This window comes from Bidens hawaiensis, unplaced genomic scaffold, assembly GCF_021521415.1.
Source record: "Bidens hawaiensis isolate Kalapana, Puna unplaced genomic scaffold, B.hawaiensis_p1.1 tig00024845_1, whole genome shotgun sequence".
In the NCBI taxonomy this organism is placed as follows: Eukaryota; Viridiplantae; Streptophyta; class Magnoliopsida; order Asterales; family Asteraceae; genus Bidens; species Bidens hawaiensis.
Genome location: NW_027493942.1, coordinates 90,650 through 108,440, shown reverse-complemented (window position 1 = coordinate 108,440; position 17,791 = coordinate 90,650). Strand labels below are relative to the sequence as shown.

Below are 17,791 nucleotides of genomic sequence, written 5' to 3'. Positions count from 1 at the left end.
GTAAGTTAATTCTGGTCGAACTTGTGGACAATTTTAGCCAAATGGGTCATGCTTGGATTGACATGACAAACAATTTACATATTAAACCGTTCATCCGTTTAAATTTATATATACCAAGTATTTCAGGGGAAAATATAAAAGATAAAAAGATGAATGTACATTTAACCTTTATTAAGTGTCCTAATTGTATGTATTTTTTTTTTTCTATAAGTAAAACCTTTTTAAAAAGTTATATTAGACAAACGAAACGTATATGAATCTTGATTATAATATATATTTTTTCAATTAACCTGAAATAGAAGGTAATAGTGATTTTTTTTCTCACTATATAGAACTTCATAATCTTTCTAACTTAATCAAATTGGACAAAATTTAATCACTAAACGATAACAAAATTCATATATATTTAATTTGACTAACTTACTTTTTTTTTCTACTATTTACAAACAAAAAAGGAAAGCAAATTGGGTGATTTTAAAAAACCATATTTTGAGCGACTTTAGTAAGAGAAAACTTAATTATTGACGTATAAAGTTACTTATTTATAATATAGTTTTGTTTTATAACCTAAACTAATAGAGTATTTCATGAGAAAATCTATAAGATAACTGAAAATCTATAAGATAACTGCACGAACACAAGATCCAAGAAACTCCAAACTTTAGCATTTTATAACATAATAGTATTCCAACTCTTCACTTGAACTAAATCCAAAAATTTTACAAATCCAATATTCTTCTTCATTCATCTTCATTGTCAATATGTGCTGTTTCTTGCTACAAGAAAAGAAACCATCATACATTAATTAATAATCACTCATCTCACCCCAAAAATGCCTACACAATCATCCACAAATAATAATAATAATAATAACAAAGTAAGATTAAAATGGAGCAACCTATACACATTCTCATGCTTCCGTCCACCACACCCACCCGTAAATGATTTCGGGCAGCCCGGGTTCACCAGAGTCGTATTCTGTAACGACTACTCAAAACACAAAACCAAACCGTATAATTATAAATACTCCGGTAATGACGTCACCACAACTAAATACAACGTCATCACATTCCTCCCAAAATCACTCTTCGAACAGTTTCGCAGAGTCGCAAACTTGTACTTTCTGTTAGTAGCAGTATTATCCGTCACGTCGTTAGCTCCGTTTACGCCGTTAAGTTTAATCGCACCGTTAGTGTTCGTTGTTGGAATCAGTATGCTGAGAGAAGGCGTTGAAGACTGGCACAGGTTTGTTCAGGATCGTGAGGTGAATTCGAGAACGGTTAAAGTTCATATCGGCAATGGAACGTTTGTTGATCGTCAATGGAAGTTGCTTCGAGTTGGTGACGTTGTGAAGGTGATTAAAAATAATTATTTTCCTTGTGATTTGTTGTTGTTGTCTTCTAGTTACGATGACGGTGTTTGTTACGTTGAGACGATGAATTTAGATGGCGAAACGAATCTCAAAGTTAAACGTTGCTTGGAGTGCACGTTACCTTTTGATGAAGAACACAAGTTTGGGGACTTTAATGCGGTTGTGAGATGCGAGGATCCTAATTCGAGTTTATACACTTTTGTTGGGAATTTGGAGTTTGATGAGTTGAATTCGTATTCGTTATCTCCGTCTCAGTTTTTACTGAGGGATTCGAAGCTTCAGAATACGGATTATGTTTATGGAGTTGTGGTGTTTACTGGAAAGGACACCAAGGCGGTTAGAAACTCGATGGAGTCACCGTCGAAACGGAGCAGGGTGGAGAGGAAGATGGATCATGTGATTTATGTTTTGTTTTTTATGTTGCTGTTGATATCGTTAATCGCATCGGTTGGTTCTGTTATGTTTACTGATGTAAAAGATCATGATCATTGGTGGTGGTACCTTCAGTTAAATTCCGTTAGTTATAAAGATGCGTCTTTTAATCCGGATAAACGAATTGTTTCGGGGGTTCTTCAGTTCTTGCGGGGACTCATATTGTATGGTTACCTGATCCCGATTTCACTTTATGTGTCTATTGAAGTGGTTAAGTTTTTACAAGCTATGCTTATTAATAATGACCTCCATTTGTTCGATGAAATGTCTGGGAAGTCGGTTGAGGCTCGCACTTCGAATTTGAACGAGGAGCTTGGTCAGGTGGAGATGATTTTGAGTGACAAGACCGGGACTTTGACTTGTAATCAAATGGAGTTTAGGAAATGCTCGATTGAAGGTGTGTCGTACGGTGGTGATGTTAATGAGATCGTTCGGGCTGCTTCTCAAAGAATGAATATTGATATTAATAGCTATCGTTACAATCTAGATGGTGATGAGTCTACGCCTCGTGATAGTATTGAGATGGTCGAGATGTCATCTGATCAAGTTGTTGAATTGAAGAACAGTATTTTGGACGGTGAACATGATATGAAGAATGTTGGTGTTACTGGTATTAAAGGGTTTAATTTTAGAGATAAGAGATTGATGAACAGGATGTGGGTTCATGGGTCAAATGTTTGGGATATGATGATGTTTTTCAAGGTCATGTGTTTGTGTCACACAGGCATACCAATTGAAAATGATGAACAAGAAGGTAGTTATAAACTTAAATATGAAGCAGAGTCCCCTGAAGAAGTGACTTTTTTAATTGCTGCACAAGAGTTTGGATTTCAGTTTTGTAAAAGAACTCAGTCTTCAATGTTTGTTAAAGAGATTGATTCTTCCGGTTTAGAGGTCGAAAGGTAGGTGATTTATTAACGTGTTGGGTAACATGTCAAACGAATTCTAACTTTAAACGGGCTCTTTTATACATACATTTTATTAATAGTGTATGTGTCGGGGTTTTGTTGATTTTATTACTAATAACCGAACTCCATTAAAACCAACGTAACCATAATAACAGACTTAACCGAACTGAAAATCCAATAATCATTAACTATCAATAAAAATTAGATCCAAGTTCATTATATTGGGCCACTTTTTGCCCCAAAAATTATGCCTAAATGGTAAAACGAAAAACCAAAACCACACCTATTGGGAAAACTAAAAACAAATTACAAAAAAAAAAAAAAAAAAAAAAAAAAAAAAAAAAAAAAACCCTAAAGCCAAGCGGTTTTCAAAAGCTTTTAGTTTTTGGTACGGTTTGAGCCCAAAACCGACCCAAGCTCATGGCACCCCTAGTCTAAATTGAATACAACTGATATAGGGGATTGTAATTGTATACCTCCCGTGTTCTCTTTTAGCTAAATTTTTATTCAACCCGTTTGAAATAAAACGCAGCCAAGATATACTCGTTTATAACCAAGTTAGTTGAAGTTGACATCTTTAATTCCTATGGTTCAATTTCAGGGAATACAAGCTATTGAATTTGTTAGAATTCAGTAGCTCTAGAAAAAGGATGTCAGTGATAGTGCGCAACGAAGCTGGTCAAATTTTCCTATTGTGTAAAGGTGCCGATAAGTAAGTATCTTTAAAAGTTAAGCATTAAGCTCAAACAATAGTTCAACACACTGCGCGTAATATAAATTCTGTATATTGCAGTATTATATTTGATAGGTTAGGTGATGGTGGTAGAACATACCAACATGCTACAAGTATGCACCTTGCAAACTATGCAGAAGATGGATTAAGAACAATGGTGTTTGCATATAAACAGATTGAAGATTCTGAATATGAAGAATGGAACTCATCGTTTTCAAAAGCTAAGGCTGTAATTGGTCCCGAAAGAGATGAATTGCTAGAAAATGTTTCTGAAATTATTGAGAAAGATTTGGTGTTGTTAGGTGCTGTTGCTGTTGATGACAAATTACAAGATGGGGTAAAATCTTATTTTTCCTCTTTTCATTTATGTAAGTCAGAATTTTGAATTTGTCATTTATGTCTGTCTTCCTAATATCAATATCAGGTTGCCGAATGCATAGATAAACTTGCACAGGCAGGTTTAAAAATATGGCTCCTCACCGGGGACAAGAAGGAGACAGCTGTCAATATCGGGTAAGGATTTTAATAAATCATGTAAAACCATCCATTATAAAGTTTTATAAATTTCTCACCTTTTTGTATTTTTTTGTCAGATTTGCTTGCAGTTTACTTAGGCATGATATGCATCTGTTTCATCTAAGTTTAAGCCGCGATGTCGAATCTAAAAACCAATTAAAGGTGAATATCACACACTTTGCTCATGTCAATTATTTGATTTGTAATTTGAGTAAAGGGCAATGATTCAACATTTTGTAGCTTTTCAGGCTATGAAAGACGACATATTAAACCAAATTGAGGCTTCTTATCACGTAACAACAAATGAGAAAACCAAAGATGACCCTTTTGCCCTTGTGGTGGACGGAAAAGCCCTCGAAGTTGCTTTGACAAACGACATACAAGACAAGTTTTTACAACTGGCAGTTAATTGTGCATCTGTTATATGTTGTCGCGTCTCACCAAAACAAAAGGCTTTGGTATGTTAGATTCATATTTAATTTATGTTCATAACAACTGACATGACATTAAACTTTGTGTTTTGTCTGAAAACTTAGATTACTCGATTAGTGAAGAAATATACGGGCAAAATGACATTAGCAATTGGAGATGGAGCTAATGATGTTGGTATGATTCAAGAAGCTGATATTGGAATTGGTATTAGTGGCATGGAAGGAATGCAGGTATGATCATTATTCATTCAAAAAATCCTACCGTTTAATTAATAAAGCAAGCAATTTAATGTTAAAGCGTGTAGGCTGTTATGGCAAGTGATTTCTCAATGCCACAATTTAGATTCTTGGAACGGTTGCTTATAGTACAGGGGCACTGGTGTTACGAGCGAATCTCAAAAATGGTATTAACCGAACTTTATAACATTATGCATATAAATACACATGATTATTGATTACTTACATTTTCTTGTTCCTGGTTGCAGATTCTCTATTTTGTATACAAAAATATTGTGTTCGGGCTTTCATTATTCTATTATGAAATGTACTCAAGATTCTCGGGTGATGTTTTATATGACGGATGGTATATGGTTATGTTCAATCTTTTTCTAACATCGCTTCCTGTCATATCGTTAGGCGTTCTTGAACAAGATGTATCTTCAGATATATGCCTTCAGGTATACTTTCACAAATACTCATTATGTTGAAAGGGTGGGTGGTGGGTAATAATCAAGTTGTAAACGTGTTAATCGGGTTGTAAAAAGCTACATTAAATGGGTTAGTGGGCCAACCCGTTTAACTAAAAGATTGGTGGGTCCACCTGTTTATCTAAACGGGTCAACACAACACGACTTGTTTGACCAATAAGGTCAACCCAAACATGACCCTTTTTTTAACCGGTAAGATATGTTAACCCAGCGCCTGAATTTTTTTTTCCGTGTCTTGTTTGGATCGTTCATCTAAACATGCCAAACAGGTCGAAGGGTAACAATCAATCTGTTAAACGGGTTAGTGGGCCGACCTTTTTTTCTAAACGGATTAGACGGGTCAATTCGAACACGACCCATTAAATTAAACAGGTTGACCAAAACACACCCCGTTTAATTAAACTGGTCGACCCATTTAACTAAACATGTTGGCTGGTCGACCTGTTTAACTAAATGGGTTAACCAAGTCAACCTGAACACGAACGAATAAATGAAAGAGGTCGACCCGGACACGATCTGTTTACCTAAACAGGCCAACTCAAACACGACCCAGTTTTAAAACAACTTAGATATGCCAACGCAAAACTTGACTTTTTTTCGTGTCATGTTAAGCTCGTGTACAAAACCGCCAACCCCATTATACACTAACTAATCAATATCTTAATGCAGTTTCCAGTCCTTTATCAACAAGGGCAAAAGGGTATTTTCTTCAGTTGGAAACGAATCATCGGGTGGATGGGAAACGGGATACTTACATCTTTAGTAATATCCATCCTAAACGTCTACATTCTTTCTCCCTCGGCTTTCAGAAAAGATGGAAAAGTAGTAGACATTGCACATTTAGGACTTACCACATACACCACCATTGTGTGGACAATTAACTGTCAAATCGCTTTAATAATAACCCATTTCACCTGGGTCCAACATATCTTCATTTGGGGAAGCATCTTTAGTTGGTACATTTTCTTACTCTTTTATGGCGCGCTTCCACCTGAATACTCAAACAGAGAACACAAACTCCTTGTAGAAGCCGTGGGCCCTGCACCTATGCACTGGCTCGTTGTATTATTAGTTGTAATTATCTCTCTCCTTCCATACTTCATATACATGGTCATCCAGAGGTTGTTTTATCCAATGGATGATCATGTAATCCAAGAAATGAAGTACAGAAGGAAAGATGTTGTAGATGATGAGATGTGGTTGAGGGAGAAGCAAAGCTCAAGGAAGCCAACTCATATTGGGTTTTCAGCTCGAGTCGATGCGAAAATTCTTTATATAAAGGACCAACTTCACAAGAAAAGAATGTTTATTATTAAGTCGATCACAAATAGTCCTATTAGGCGATCAATAACGATAGAAAATAGAGATTGAAATGATCAATGTGGATGGTCACTCATACACACTTGTTTATCAATTGTTCAAAGGCATTATATGATTATACGTATTAAAGTTTTATGCATGTGTGTATTATATATGTTTATGGTCAAGTTTTGGTGTATATAGGCGGGTTGATGTTGAATAGAGCTTATTCTCTTAGAACTTATAGTTGGGCCTTAAAATGTCCAGTCCAATCCGAGTTGACGACTTTCTTTTCATGCTTTTAGAAACTAAAGTTGATAATGTTTGGGTTATATCCACCGGACTTAAATGTTTGGGTAACTAAAATTGCTTATAAATGAGTCATTTATAACGTTTAGGACAACTTTTGATATGAAGATAAATTTTTTTTTCATTTAGGTTTTATTTAAACTTGTGTATCTACTCATTTATAACGCTTTAAGTATTCTAGTGGAAGCACATTATAAAAGAGTATGAAAATATACCAACTAAAGATGCTCCCCAAATGAAGATATGTTGAATCCAAGTGAAATGAGTTATTATTAAAGCGAAATGACAATTAACTATCCACACAATGGTGGTGTATGTTGCGAGTCCTAAAAGTGCAATGTCTACTAGTTTTCTATCTTTTCTAAATGTCGAGTGAGAAAAATGTAGATGTTTAACACGAATAGTATTAAAGATTTAAATATCTCGTCTCCCATCCACCCAATGATTCGTTTCCTACTAAAGAATATACCTTTTTTCCGTAGTTGATAAAAGGGCTAGAAAATGTATTAAGGAAGATACTGATTAGTGTATATTGGGGATGACGGATTCTATTCTATACGACCTTAACATGACACGGAAAAAAATCAAGTTTTGGGTTTGCATATTAAAGTTGTTTAAAAAATTGGTTGTGTTTGAGTTGACGTGTTTAATTAAATCAGTCGTGTTTGAATCAACTTATCTAACCCGTTTAAGAAAAACAAATCGCCAGTATAACGCATTGACCAACAAATTCACCCAAGGGTTGACCATGATTTAACCTGTCTTGGACTAGAGGCGCACAAACCGTTTTAAAACTCAAAACCGGTTTGGGTTGAAACCGGTTCGGTTTAGTCAACAAAAATCAAAACCGGTTTATAATCAGTTCAGCTCAGGTTGAAACCGGTTTCTTACCACGTTATTTCAGTTCAGGTTGAAACCAGTTTCTTACCACGTTACAATCAGTTTCGGTTCGGGTTTTGATCGATTTTGGTTCGGGTCTTGACCGGTTTTGCCCAGTTTCGGTCCGGTTAACCAATTTGGAACCGGTTTGGTGGAGAAATTACAAACCGGTTTTTACATAATCGGTTTCAAACCGGTTTGATTTTCAGGTTGGTTTGGTTAACCGGTTTATTTGCGCACCTCTGTCTTGGACCAAGTTCCAACCCACCCAAATTAACACTCCAAACATCACCATACACCTTGTAGATCAACTACCACCATGGATCTACACCCAAAACCATCACCAGACCATCACTTACCTCGCCACAGTAGCTGTTGGTTGGGGTTTCCGGATAACCAGTCTGCGATCTAACAGGTTACCTCGCCACCATGCTCCAGCTGTCACTGTTGTCTTGCCGTACAGATCTAACAGCTCCACCGCCACGGCGCAGACGTCAGCAGTGAGAGGCATCGTGGCAAATTTTGGATCAGTTTGATTTCATCGTAATATCATCGCGTGTTCGTCTTTCCTTCCACCAACCTGAGACAAATTTTGGATCAGTTTGATTTCATGAACCCAAGTCAAAAGACATTGCTGTGAAAATATGCTGCTTGCTGTACTTGTTTTTAAGTTCCAACTGAAGTACAGTGTACAACACACAAAAATTTTCAATAATATTCAACACACATTGTAGAAATAAACTACTAGCGGCCTCTTTAGCACCCAAAGCAACAAACTACACTAACACTAACAAAACTAGTTGTATGCATATTAATTCTACCAATTAAATAATAAAACTATAGTATAACTTGGGTACAATACATGTCAACTTTCAGAAATTGTGGAAGCATTAGTTCTGGTCATTCTCAGGCATATTGTAACTGATTTGTGTACAGGCAGTTTGGGCATATCATACATCAAGGCGATATAAGAATTTTTGACAGTTTGACTGTATAAAGTCACATAGTCAATTGAAACTATTATCACCTAACAATGGCAAAAATCTTAATTCCAAACTAAATTTGTTTGAAAAATAGATCCTAAAAACTGCTTTGACAACAAAAAGTCAAACAAGTCGGTCCAAAACGCATTTGTCCAGAAAAATCAAACTCTTTAGTGAAAGTATGTGTGTTAAATTCGGTTCGACCCGTTCATAAAAAATGGGTCAAAATATACCTTATATTTTTTGGCTCCAAAATGATGAGCAAAATTTTTCCAAGTCAAAGATGCCTTTAGTTGAGCATCTGGCACTAATAACCGGGTCAAATGTAGCAACTACTACTTCATTTTTCAATGCAGTGAGCCTTAAATCAACTGCTCTCAGTAGTTCATTCCTATCAAAAGCCAAAAATCTATATTGATTAAGAAACTATATTAAGAATAAAGTGTAAAATGCTAGATAACACAAAGAATACATACTTTGAATCAGTTGATAATGTGGTATCAACCACAGCCTTCAAAAGACAAAGAAAGTTCGAACTTTTTGGCAGATTAGATGTCAGTTGCTGTGGACTTGTTGCCGGGGCATCCAGTAGCCGGTTTTGGTTTCTTTAGAAATAATTCCATCTGTTCCAAAACCTGTTATTTTGTAATCTCCTTAACCCCATTGCTTGTTCTGCCATCAATTTAAGAAGTGTATCATGATATACAAATCTAATGCAATTACACCTGAATAATCAAATTATATAATCAATCATTCAATCATACCCAGTGGAGTCCCACCGACAGCAAAGCTATAAGTAGGGTCTGGGGAGGTTGGGATGTAGGCACACCATACCTCTATCCAAAGGGATAAAGAGGTGGCTTCCAGAGAGACCCTCAGCTCTAAGTACAAATTTATGAAGCAATACAAAGAAAATCAAAGTTCACCAGTTATATAGAAACTAATAATAATAATAATAATAGTAATAAAAATAATAATGTAAAGAAAATGCCCTTATGGTGTGTGACCCAAATAAGTTAAATATAAGCCCTAATGTATTCCTTATCTCCCTAAAAATCCTTAACTTTAATTCTATTTCTCCAAGAATTTCTATCCTCAACCATGTCCTCGGAGAGGTTTAAGTCTATCAAATCACGCCTAATCCTCTCATCCCAAGTCAATTTCGGTCGTCCTCTACCCCTCCTCCCCTCTATAGTAATGTTTTCTACAGATCTAACAGGATTCGTCGTCTGTCTTCTCTTCACGTGTCCAAACCATCTCAATCTCCACTCTCTTATCTTGTCTGCTATGTTCGCCACCCCTAATTTCTCCCGAAATACCATGTTTGTTATCCGGTCTAACCTTGTGTGCCCACACATCCAACGTAGCATTCTCATTTCTGCTACCTCCATCTTCCACACTTGTGCCTTCTTGATGGCCCAACAATCTGTTCCATATAGCATTGCAGGTCTAACTGCAACCCTATAGAATTTTCCCTTTAGTTTAGTTGGGAAACTCTTGTCGCACAATATACCTGTGGCTGCTTTCCATCTAGACCGTCCTACCTGAACTCGATGGGTCACATCACTGTCTAGTTCCCCATCTCTCTGAACAAATGATCCTAGGTACTTGAACTTCGTTACCTGCGGAACCACCTGCCCTTCTATGGTGATCTGTGTGTCCTCATTGTCGTTTACCCCACCAAAATCGCAGTGTAGGTACTCCGTCTTAGAGCGGCTAATCTCTTTTGTCTCTAAGGTTGTTCGCCACTCCTCAAGCCTCCTGTTTAGATCTTGTCTTCTCTCAGCAAGTAACACAATATCGTCTGCGAACATCATGCACCACGGCAGCGTCCCCTGAATCGACTTTGACAACTCATCCAAGACTACTGCAAAAAGAAACTGACTCAGACCCCTGGTGAAGACCTACCTCTACAGGGAAGAATTCAGTGTCCCCCACTGGCACACGGACACTTGTTTCACTCCTGGTATACATATCCCTAATTATGTCTATGTATTTCCTGGGTACTCCTCTACCCTCCAAGCACTCCCAGAGCACCTATCGTGGCACACTGGCGTAGGCCTTTTCTAAGTCAATAAACACCATATGTAGGTCTCGCTTCTTCTCTCTATATTTTTCCATTAATCTTCTTATAATGTGTATTGCCTCTGTGGTGGAACTCCCCGGCATGAAGCCAAATTGGTTTACCGTAACTTGAGTTTCTCGTCTAAGACTAACCTCAATCACTCTTTCCCATAGCTTCATAGTATGGCTTAAAAGTTTGATCCCTCGATAGTTACCACAACATTGGGCGTCTCCCTTCTTCTTATAGATAAGAACTACAACGCTTCTCCTCCACTGGTCTGGCATCTTACCAGATTTGAGGATACTATTGAACAGAGTAGTTAACCACATGACTCCTTCCTCTTTTGCAATTTAATCAAATTATATAATATACAATTTAATCAAATTATACCTGATCTTCGATTCTAAAGACTATATAAACAACAAACATAGAATTATATTTGATGGAGTCATTTTGATAAAATACTGATATTTTTCAAATAAGTTTTACCCCTTGCCCACAAAAAATAAATTTCTGCGATTCCACAGTAGCCAACGAAGTTTGGAGACTTTAATGTGGTTTTGAGGATTCGAATTCGAGTTTATACACTTTCGTTGAGAATTTGAAGTTTAATGAGTTGAGCTCGTATTTGTTATCTCCGTATCAGTTTTTGCTAAGGGATTCGAAGATTCAGAACACAAACTATGTTTAAGGAGTTGTGATTTACTGGAAAGGACATGAAGGAAGTAAGAATCTCGTTAGAGTCACAGCTGAAACAGAGTAGGGTGGAGAGGAAGATGGATCATGTGATTTATCTTCTGTTTTTTATGCTGCTTTTGATATTGTTAATCGCATATGTTGGTTCTGTTATATTTACTGATGTAAAAGATCATTGTCATTTGTGGTGGTACCTTCAGTTAAATTATGTTAGTTATAAAGATGCGTCTTTCAATCCGAATAAACGAATTGTTTCGGGGCTCCTTCAGTTCTTGCGGGCGCTGGTATTGTACGGGTACTTGATCCCTATTTCACTTTATGTGTCCATTGAAGTGGTTAAGTTCTTACAAGCTATGCTTATTAATAATGACATCCACCTGTTTGATTAATTGTCTGGGAAGTCGGTTGAGGCTCGCACTTCAAATTTGAAGAGCTCGGTCAGGTGGAGATGCCTTTAACCGACAAAACTGGGACATTGACTTGAAATCATATGGAGTTTAGGAAATGCTCGATTGAAGGAGTGTCGTATGGTGGCGATGTTAATGAAGTTGTTCGGGCTGCTTCACAACGAATGAATATTGATATAAATAGCTGCCGATTCAATCTAGATGGTGATGAATCTACACCTCATGATAGTTTCGAGATGTCATCGGATCAATCATCCCTAAAATTAAACACTTCAATACCCACTACCGCCAACATTCTTCATATCATGTTCAACATCCCAAAAAACTGTTCTTCCATTCACCAACTTGATCAAATGACATCTCGACCATCTCAATAGTATTACGAGGCATAGATTCATCAACATCGAGATTGAAGCAATAGCTATTCATATCAATATTCATTCGTTGCAAAGATGCATGAACATTATTAATATCACCACCATAAGACACGCCTTCAATTGAGCATTTCCTAAACTCCATTTGATTACAAGTCTAAGTCCAAGTCTTGTTGGTCAAAATCATCTCCTACTAACCAAGCTCATTCAAATTCAAAGTCCGAGCCTCAACCAACTTCCCATATATTTCATCGTGGCGATCATATTAAAAAACATAACTTGTAAAACTTTACTACTTCAATAGACACATAAAGTGAAACTGGTATCAAGCACCGTATAGTATTAATGCCCTCAAGAACTAAAGGAACCCTAGAACAATTCGTTTGATCCGGATAGAAAGATGAATATTTATAACTAACGTATTTTAACTAAAGATACCACCACCAATTATCTTGATCTTTACATCTGTATACATAATAGTACCAATCGACGCGATTAACGATATCAACAACATTAAAATCATGCCATAAATCACATGATCTATCTTTCCTCTCCACCCTAATCTGTTTCGATGGTGACTCCATCGAGTTTCTAACCGCCGTAGTGTCCTTTCCACTAAATATCACAACTCTATAAATATAATCTGTATTCCGAAGCTTCGAATCCCATAGCAAAAACAGAGAGAGAGATAACGAATACGAATTCAGTTCATCAAACTCCAAATTTCTAACAAAAGTGTACAAACTTGAATTTGGATCCTCTCATTTTAGAACTGCATTGAGATACTTAGGAGGACCACCATATAGTTTCAATCTAAAAGTTCTAAATGAGTCTCGGGAAATCCAATTTCTTATTCCCAAAATTCCCCGACGATAAGTACAATACTAACGACCTAACAGTCCAGAACAACAAAGTCCTTATCTTTCTAACTATTACACTTTTAATCCCCTAACTATGATATTTTCTGAATATTACAAATTTAGTCCCTGTAGTTACTATATTTGTAACAGTACTCCCCTGTTGACTAAAATATTGACCTTAAGATTTGCAGTAGATGTTGAGATTTAGGGGGTGCTTGGGATTCCTTATTTTCATCAACTTATAACTTATAAACTTTTCGAAAAGTTTATACGTTGTATAAGGTGTTTGACAAAACATAAGACCTTATGGATTTTAACTTATGCAGAAGGCAAAATAAAAGGGTTTGGAAAAGTTAGGAATCTCTAACTTATTAACTTAATGGGTTTGATTTACAAATTACACCCCTCTAACCCTCAAAACTCATTACACTCCTTTTAAAAAGAGTGTCATTTTTTGACATTTTGGTTTTCCCCAACACATAAGCTAATCCAAATATTTTTTAAAAACTTCTTTTAAAAAATTCAAAAGTTAACAAGTCATTTTAACAAAAAGTCCTTCTTCACTTAAATAAGCAATCCCAAACACACTTTGGTTAATAAGTCCCAAACAAAAGTCCCTGTTTCAGATTCTGTGTGAACTGTATATAATAAATTTATTGTTTAATTGTAATTTTTTTACTGCATTTCGCTTAATTATACGAAAACTTTGCATTAACAATTTATGATAAATTTAATGTTTAATTGTATTTTGATCATCTATTAATAATATTATGGCCTCGTTATTGTATATATGCAAGTGTAAAAAATGTCCTAACAAAGTAACTTAACATAAGTATCTGCTAATAGGGCAATGTTAGAACACATGTGATTGAGCTCAGACGATCCCTCATTGTTTATGATCCATCGATAAAGATCAGAGTTGTATATTGTGTGTGTTGTATATTGTGTGTTGACACATGCGTTACTTTCGATATAGTAGTCGTGCTTGTGTCCATCATTGGCGGACCTACCTTGGTGGTAGGGGTGTCGGCCGACCCTGTGAGAAAAATTTTTTTAGTTATATATACGTGATAAAATCCCGACCGACCCCTGTGAAATTTTGACACCGACCCCTGTGGATTTTAGAACGACCACCAACAGAGAGAACTGGAGATGAAACGCAAAAAGTAAACCAACCATATTTTCCTGTAGCCGGCGCAAAAAGGTATTCTCATGTTGGAGTTAAAGAAGAAAATAAAGAAGATGATCTTATTTAACTTTTTAAGGATGTAATGGGCATATTAACTTTCTTTCACGACCCATTATTTTACCAACATGTCAAAGTAAAGATAAAGTCAACAAAATATTTATTTGCACACATTTAATTATTTTTGAGTTTACTTATAAATACCTAATATATTATAAAAGTCGGTATGTTTTTTTCCACAAAATTACTTGCCCATTTATTTAGTATATTATTAACTTTTTAGAATTCAATAAATTTTTGTTTTTTTTTATATTTTATATATTTTTATTATATGAATATCAAACGAGTTTATGTTCTGACTAGATACCAAAAAATAAAAGCTCGTAGAAAACAACTATAAATATATTGTACTTTAATTATGGAAAACTAATGACGCATCATGTATTTTTTTGGTTATATGGTATGTTGTTTGATTATCTTTTTTTAATAGGACCCGACTTAAACGACCAAACCGGATCGAAAAAGAAATTATATACCAATCCTACCCGACACGTTCAATCGAACCGGACCAAAGAAAAATTTATATAGTGACAAGCAACCGAGTAACGACCCAAAAATTTTCCGACCCCTGTAAGAAAATTTTCTGGATCCGCCACTTGTGTTCATGTTCACATAAGTATAAATACTATTCTCTTCCGGTTCCAGTCTTACGTGTAAATGTAGTTAATTAATAGTAAACGACTTCCACTACAATGAAACTCGTCAATAATGCTCGTTTAATATTTTTATTTTATTAAATTCCGTTACTATGTCGATGGTCAGGTCCGTTGGTTTCACATGCGTGCTATGATTATTTTAAAAAACAATAATAATTAAATATTAATTGAGGGGTTTAAACGTGCGTTTTTTACCTTTCCACTCGTACTAGTGGTTTGACCGAGTTGACCACCATCACCACCACCCGTATGTTGATCGAGCTGTACGCCGCCTGTTATACTCGCCGGAATTCGACGATCTACCACCATGGACGCCAGATCTGCAAAACGCGCCGGCCACCAGTACGCATCACCAAGTTTTGAATTTATTAGTGATATATGTTTATTTATAGTCTGACCATTTAAAGTGTTGGTTGTTAGAATAGTGAACGCGGAAAAAAAAAGAAGAGAAAAGAAAACCATATGATCGGACAAGATTTTCGGCTGGGTTGTAGATCGTGTATGCTGGGGTTTATAATAAACGACAGTGACGAGGATGAGAGAGGTAGGTGCGGTAACTTTTACCCGGAAAAAACCTGTACCCGAACCCGAACTAACCTGACTCGAAGAACCCGAACCCTCAGAAAAGACTAACTCAAACTGAAGTAATTCGGATTTGATATAAGATTTTGGTCAGCCCAGAAAACCCGAATAAACTTTTAGTTTTGAAATTAAATATACTTTTATGTATAACAGGTTAAGCTTTAGCAACTAAAGTTATCAGAATATGGCTCTCTAACTATTATGGATCGATTGTTTATTATTAATTTATGTTTTCCGTTTATTACGATATTTCATAGAAACATCCAAACGATTTACAATGAAGTGGCAGGTAAGCGGGCAACAAGCTGCGCCGCAACCCCCTTTTGGATAGCAAACCCAATCCGACTAAAAACAAAGTTTTGATCCTTATGGGCTGATACGTTACTATACACAACTTTTTGAACCCTATTCAAAAGGTCCACGGCATCCGGAGCTAAGAAACCAAAAGTGTCAAAGGCGAAGGGGATAAACACGTGTTGATTCTCCAAACAAGCTCTCTCGTGTTTAGCAACCTTGCCCGATGTCGCCTTCAATGCAACCATATCACGAACAATCATATCACGCCAGATTGAATACAATTATGGTTCGAGTTAGTTTTACTCCTTTTTTTTGAATTGTTTATCAAGTTAGGTTAGTTTATTATTTGATTATTTGTGTTACAAGCAAAGAAGAATATGTTGTTTTAATTTTAGCATTGTAGTTTTTTTTTAAAAAAAATGGTTTTGTGTTTTTTTCTAGGATATTCGAAACCCAATTAATCCAACCCGGAAAAACTCGAATCCGAAAAACCCGTGAGATATTTAAGTTGGGTTACGGGTTAAGATTTAAAATTTTGAAACCCAAAAAATGAACTCGAATAACACCCCTAGAGAGAGGTAAGGTAAGAGTAATAAACAACCTATCCTAACCTCACTTCATATAAATAAATGAGTGATGAGGATGACAGGGGTAAGGTAAGATAGTTGGTGGGTATTAAATGAAAGACCTAATCAATGTATCAGATAATATATCTCTTATCTTTTCTTTTGTTTTCTTTCAACGGATTCACTATTTCACTTTACCATACCATTTTGCTTTCTTTATAATATCACTAGGATAGTAACACGGATTGATAAAAAAAACTATACAAACATTTCAATTTGCAAATTTATAATATTGATAACAAAACAAAACACTAAAATTTACAAATTTTAAAAAATACGAAAGAAAAAATGAGAACAAAAATCCATATAACATTAAATATAGAATATCAACAGGGTAATATATACGCAGTTTTACACTTAAAATTACATATAATAATTAACCAAACCAGATGTTATTAACATAAGATAACAATTTACATAACTAATGGTTTTCCAACACTATACAAAATGCATTTAATTTGCAAGTTGGAGGAAGTACGTTTACCATCCAGACTTGCATTAGAAAGTTGATATGCCTTTTGAATTGCAGTATCACAAAGTGTATGAACTTCACCTACTAGGGGCATTCAGAAACATGGAAAAAAGAATTCACCAGGTGACAAAATAATCAAATTATTTGAAATAAATGAAAAGCTTCAACCCGTTCAAGGTAAACTTTGATGCTTTTTCAAGAAACATGTACTACATAACTAATGATGTCTTTATTAAGATACGCAATTATGCGCATGTTAAATTTTTGTTACGATATGATGTTATAAATGGTATCAGAGCCACTCTCGATTTGTTCAGGATGGTGGGGCAAACCTCATATCAAGGATGGTGAGTCTATGGGGGAGGTTTGAGAAGTAAAACCTTAGGTGAATCCCACATCCTTGATTGGATAATGGGGCAAACCTCATATCAATGATGGTGAGTTTATTGGGGGGGGGGGGGGGGGGTTGAGAAGTAAAACCTTAGGTGAATCCCACATCCTTGATTGGATGGTGGGGCAAACCTCATAAAGGAAGATGAGATCAGAAGGGGGGTTGATTGTAACACCCTAGACGAATCCCACATCTGCTATGTAGCTCATGGATTTGTTTTTGGTTACCTAGATGGTCACTCATCATGAGTGGTCATGACAGTATAGCTAATGTAAGTTTATATATCTTTTGCTATATGTTGATGATATGCTTGTAGCATGCAAGAACAAGTTAGAGATAAGTGCAATTAAGGACTTGTTAATGATGTAGTTTGATATGAAAGAGCTTGGGGATGCAAAGAAGAATTTAGGTATGGAAATTTAAAGGGATAGAAATGCAGGGTGGCTAAAACTGAATCAAAGTTCATGGTGAGAAAGCCATAAAGGTTCTAAGTAACTTTTTAATGAGCCAAATTAAGGTTGCGAACACACCTGTGGCACAACACTTTAAG

The 17,791-nt window shown here is 35.9% G+C and overlaps 1 protein-coding gene across 1 annotated transcript; it reads left to right on the top strand.

Annotated features, from left to right (window-relative positions):
* Positions 1–821: 821 nt before the first annotated feature.
* On the top strand, positions 822–6,548 carry LOC143570196 (putative phospholipid-transporting ATPase 4). Its single transcript, XM_077055912.1, has 10 exons — positions 822–2,706; positions 3,314–3,424; positions 3,506–3,782; positions 3,870–3,958; positions 4,039–4,123; positions 4,210–4,419; positions 4,498–4,623; positions 4,698–4,796; positions 4,878–5,069; positions 5,769–6,548. Exons 1-10 carry the CDS (start codon positions 833–835, stop codon positions 6,468–6,470), a joined length of 3,765 nt encoding a protein of 1,254 aa, XP_076912027.1. The 5' UTR covers positions 822–832; the 3' UTR covers positions 6,471–6,548.
* Positions 6,549–17,791: the final 11,243 nt, after the last annotated feature.

Bases quoted from the DNA above. Each gene is read 5' to 3' on its own strand.
- LOC143570196 (XM_077055912.1), top strand. From the start codon at position 833: ATGCCTACACAATCATCCACAAATAATAATAATAATAATAACAAAGTA. The intron at 3,959-4,038 runs GTAAGGATTTTA...TTTTTTTGTCAG, and splicing joins GAGACAGCTGTCAATATCGG to ATTTGCTTGCAGTTTACTTA. The intron at 4,797-4,877 runs GTATTAACCGAA...TCCTGGTTGCAG, and splicing joins ACGAGCGAATCTCAAAAATG to ATTCTCTATTTTGTATACAA.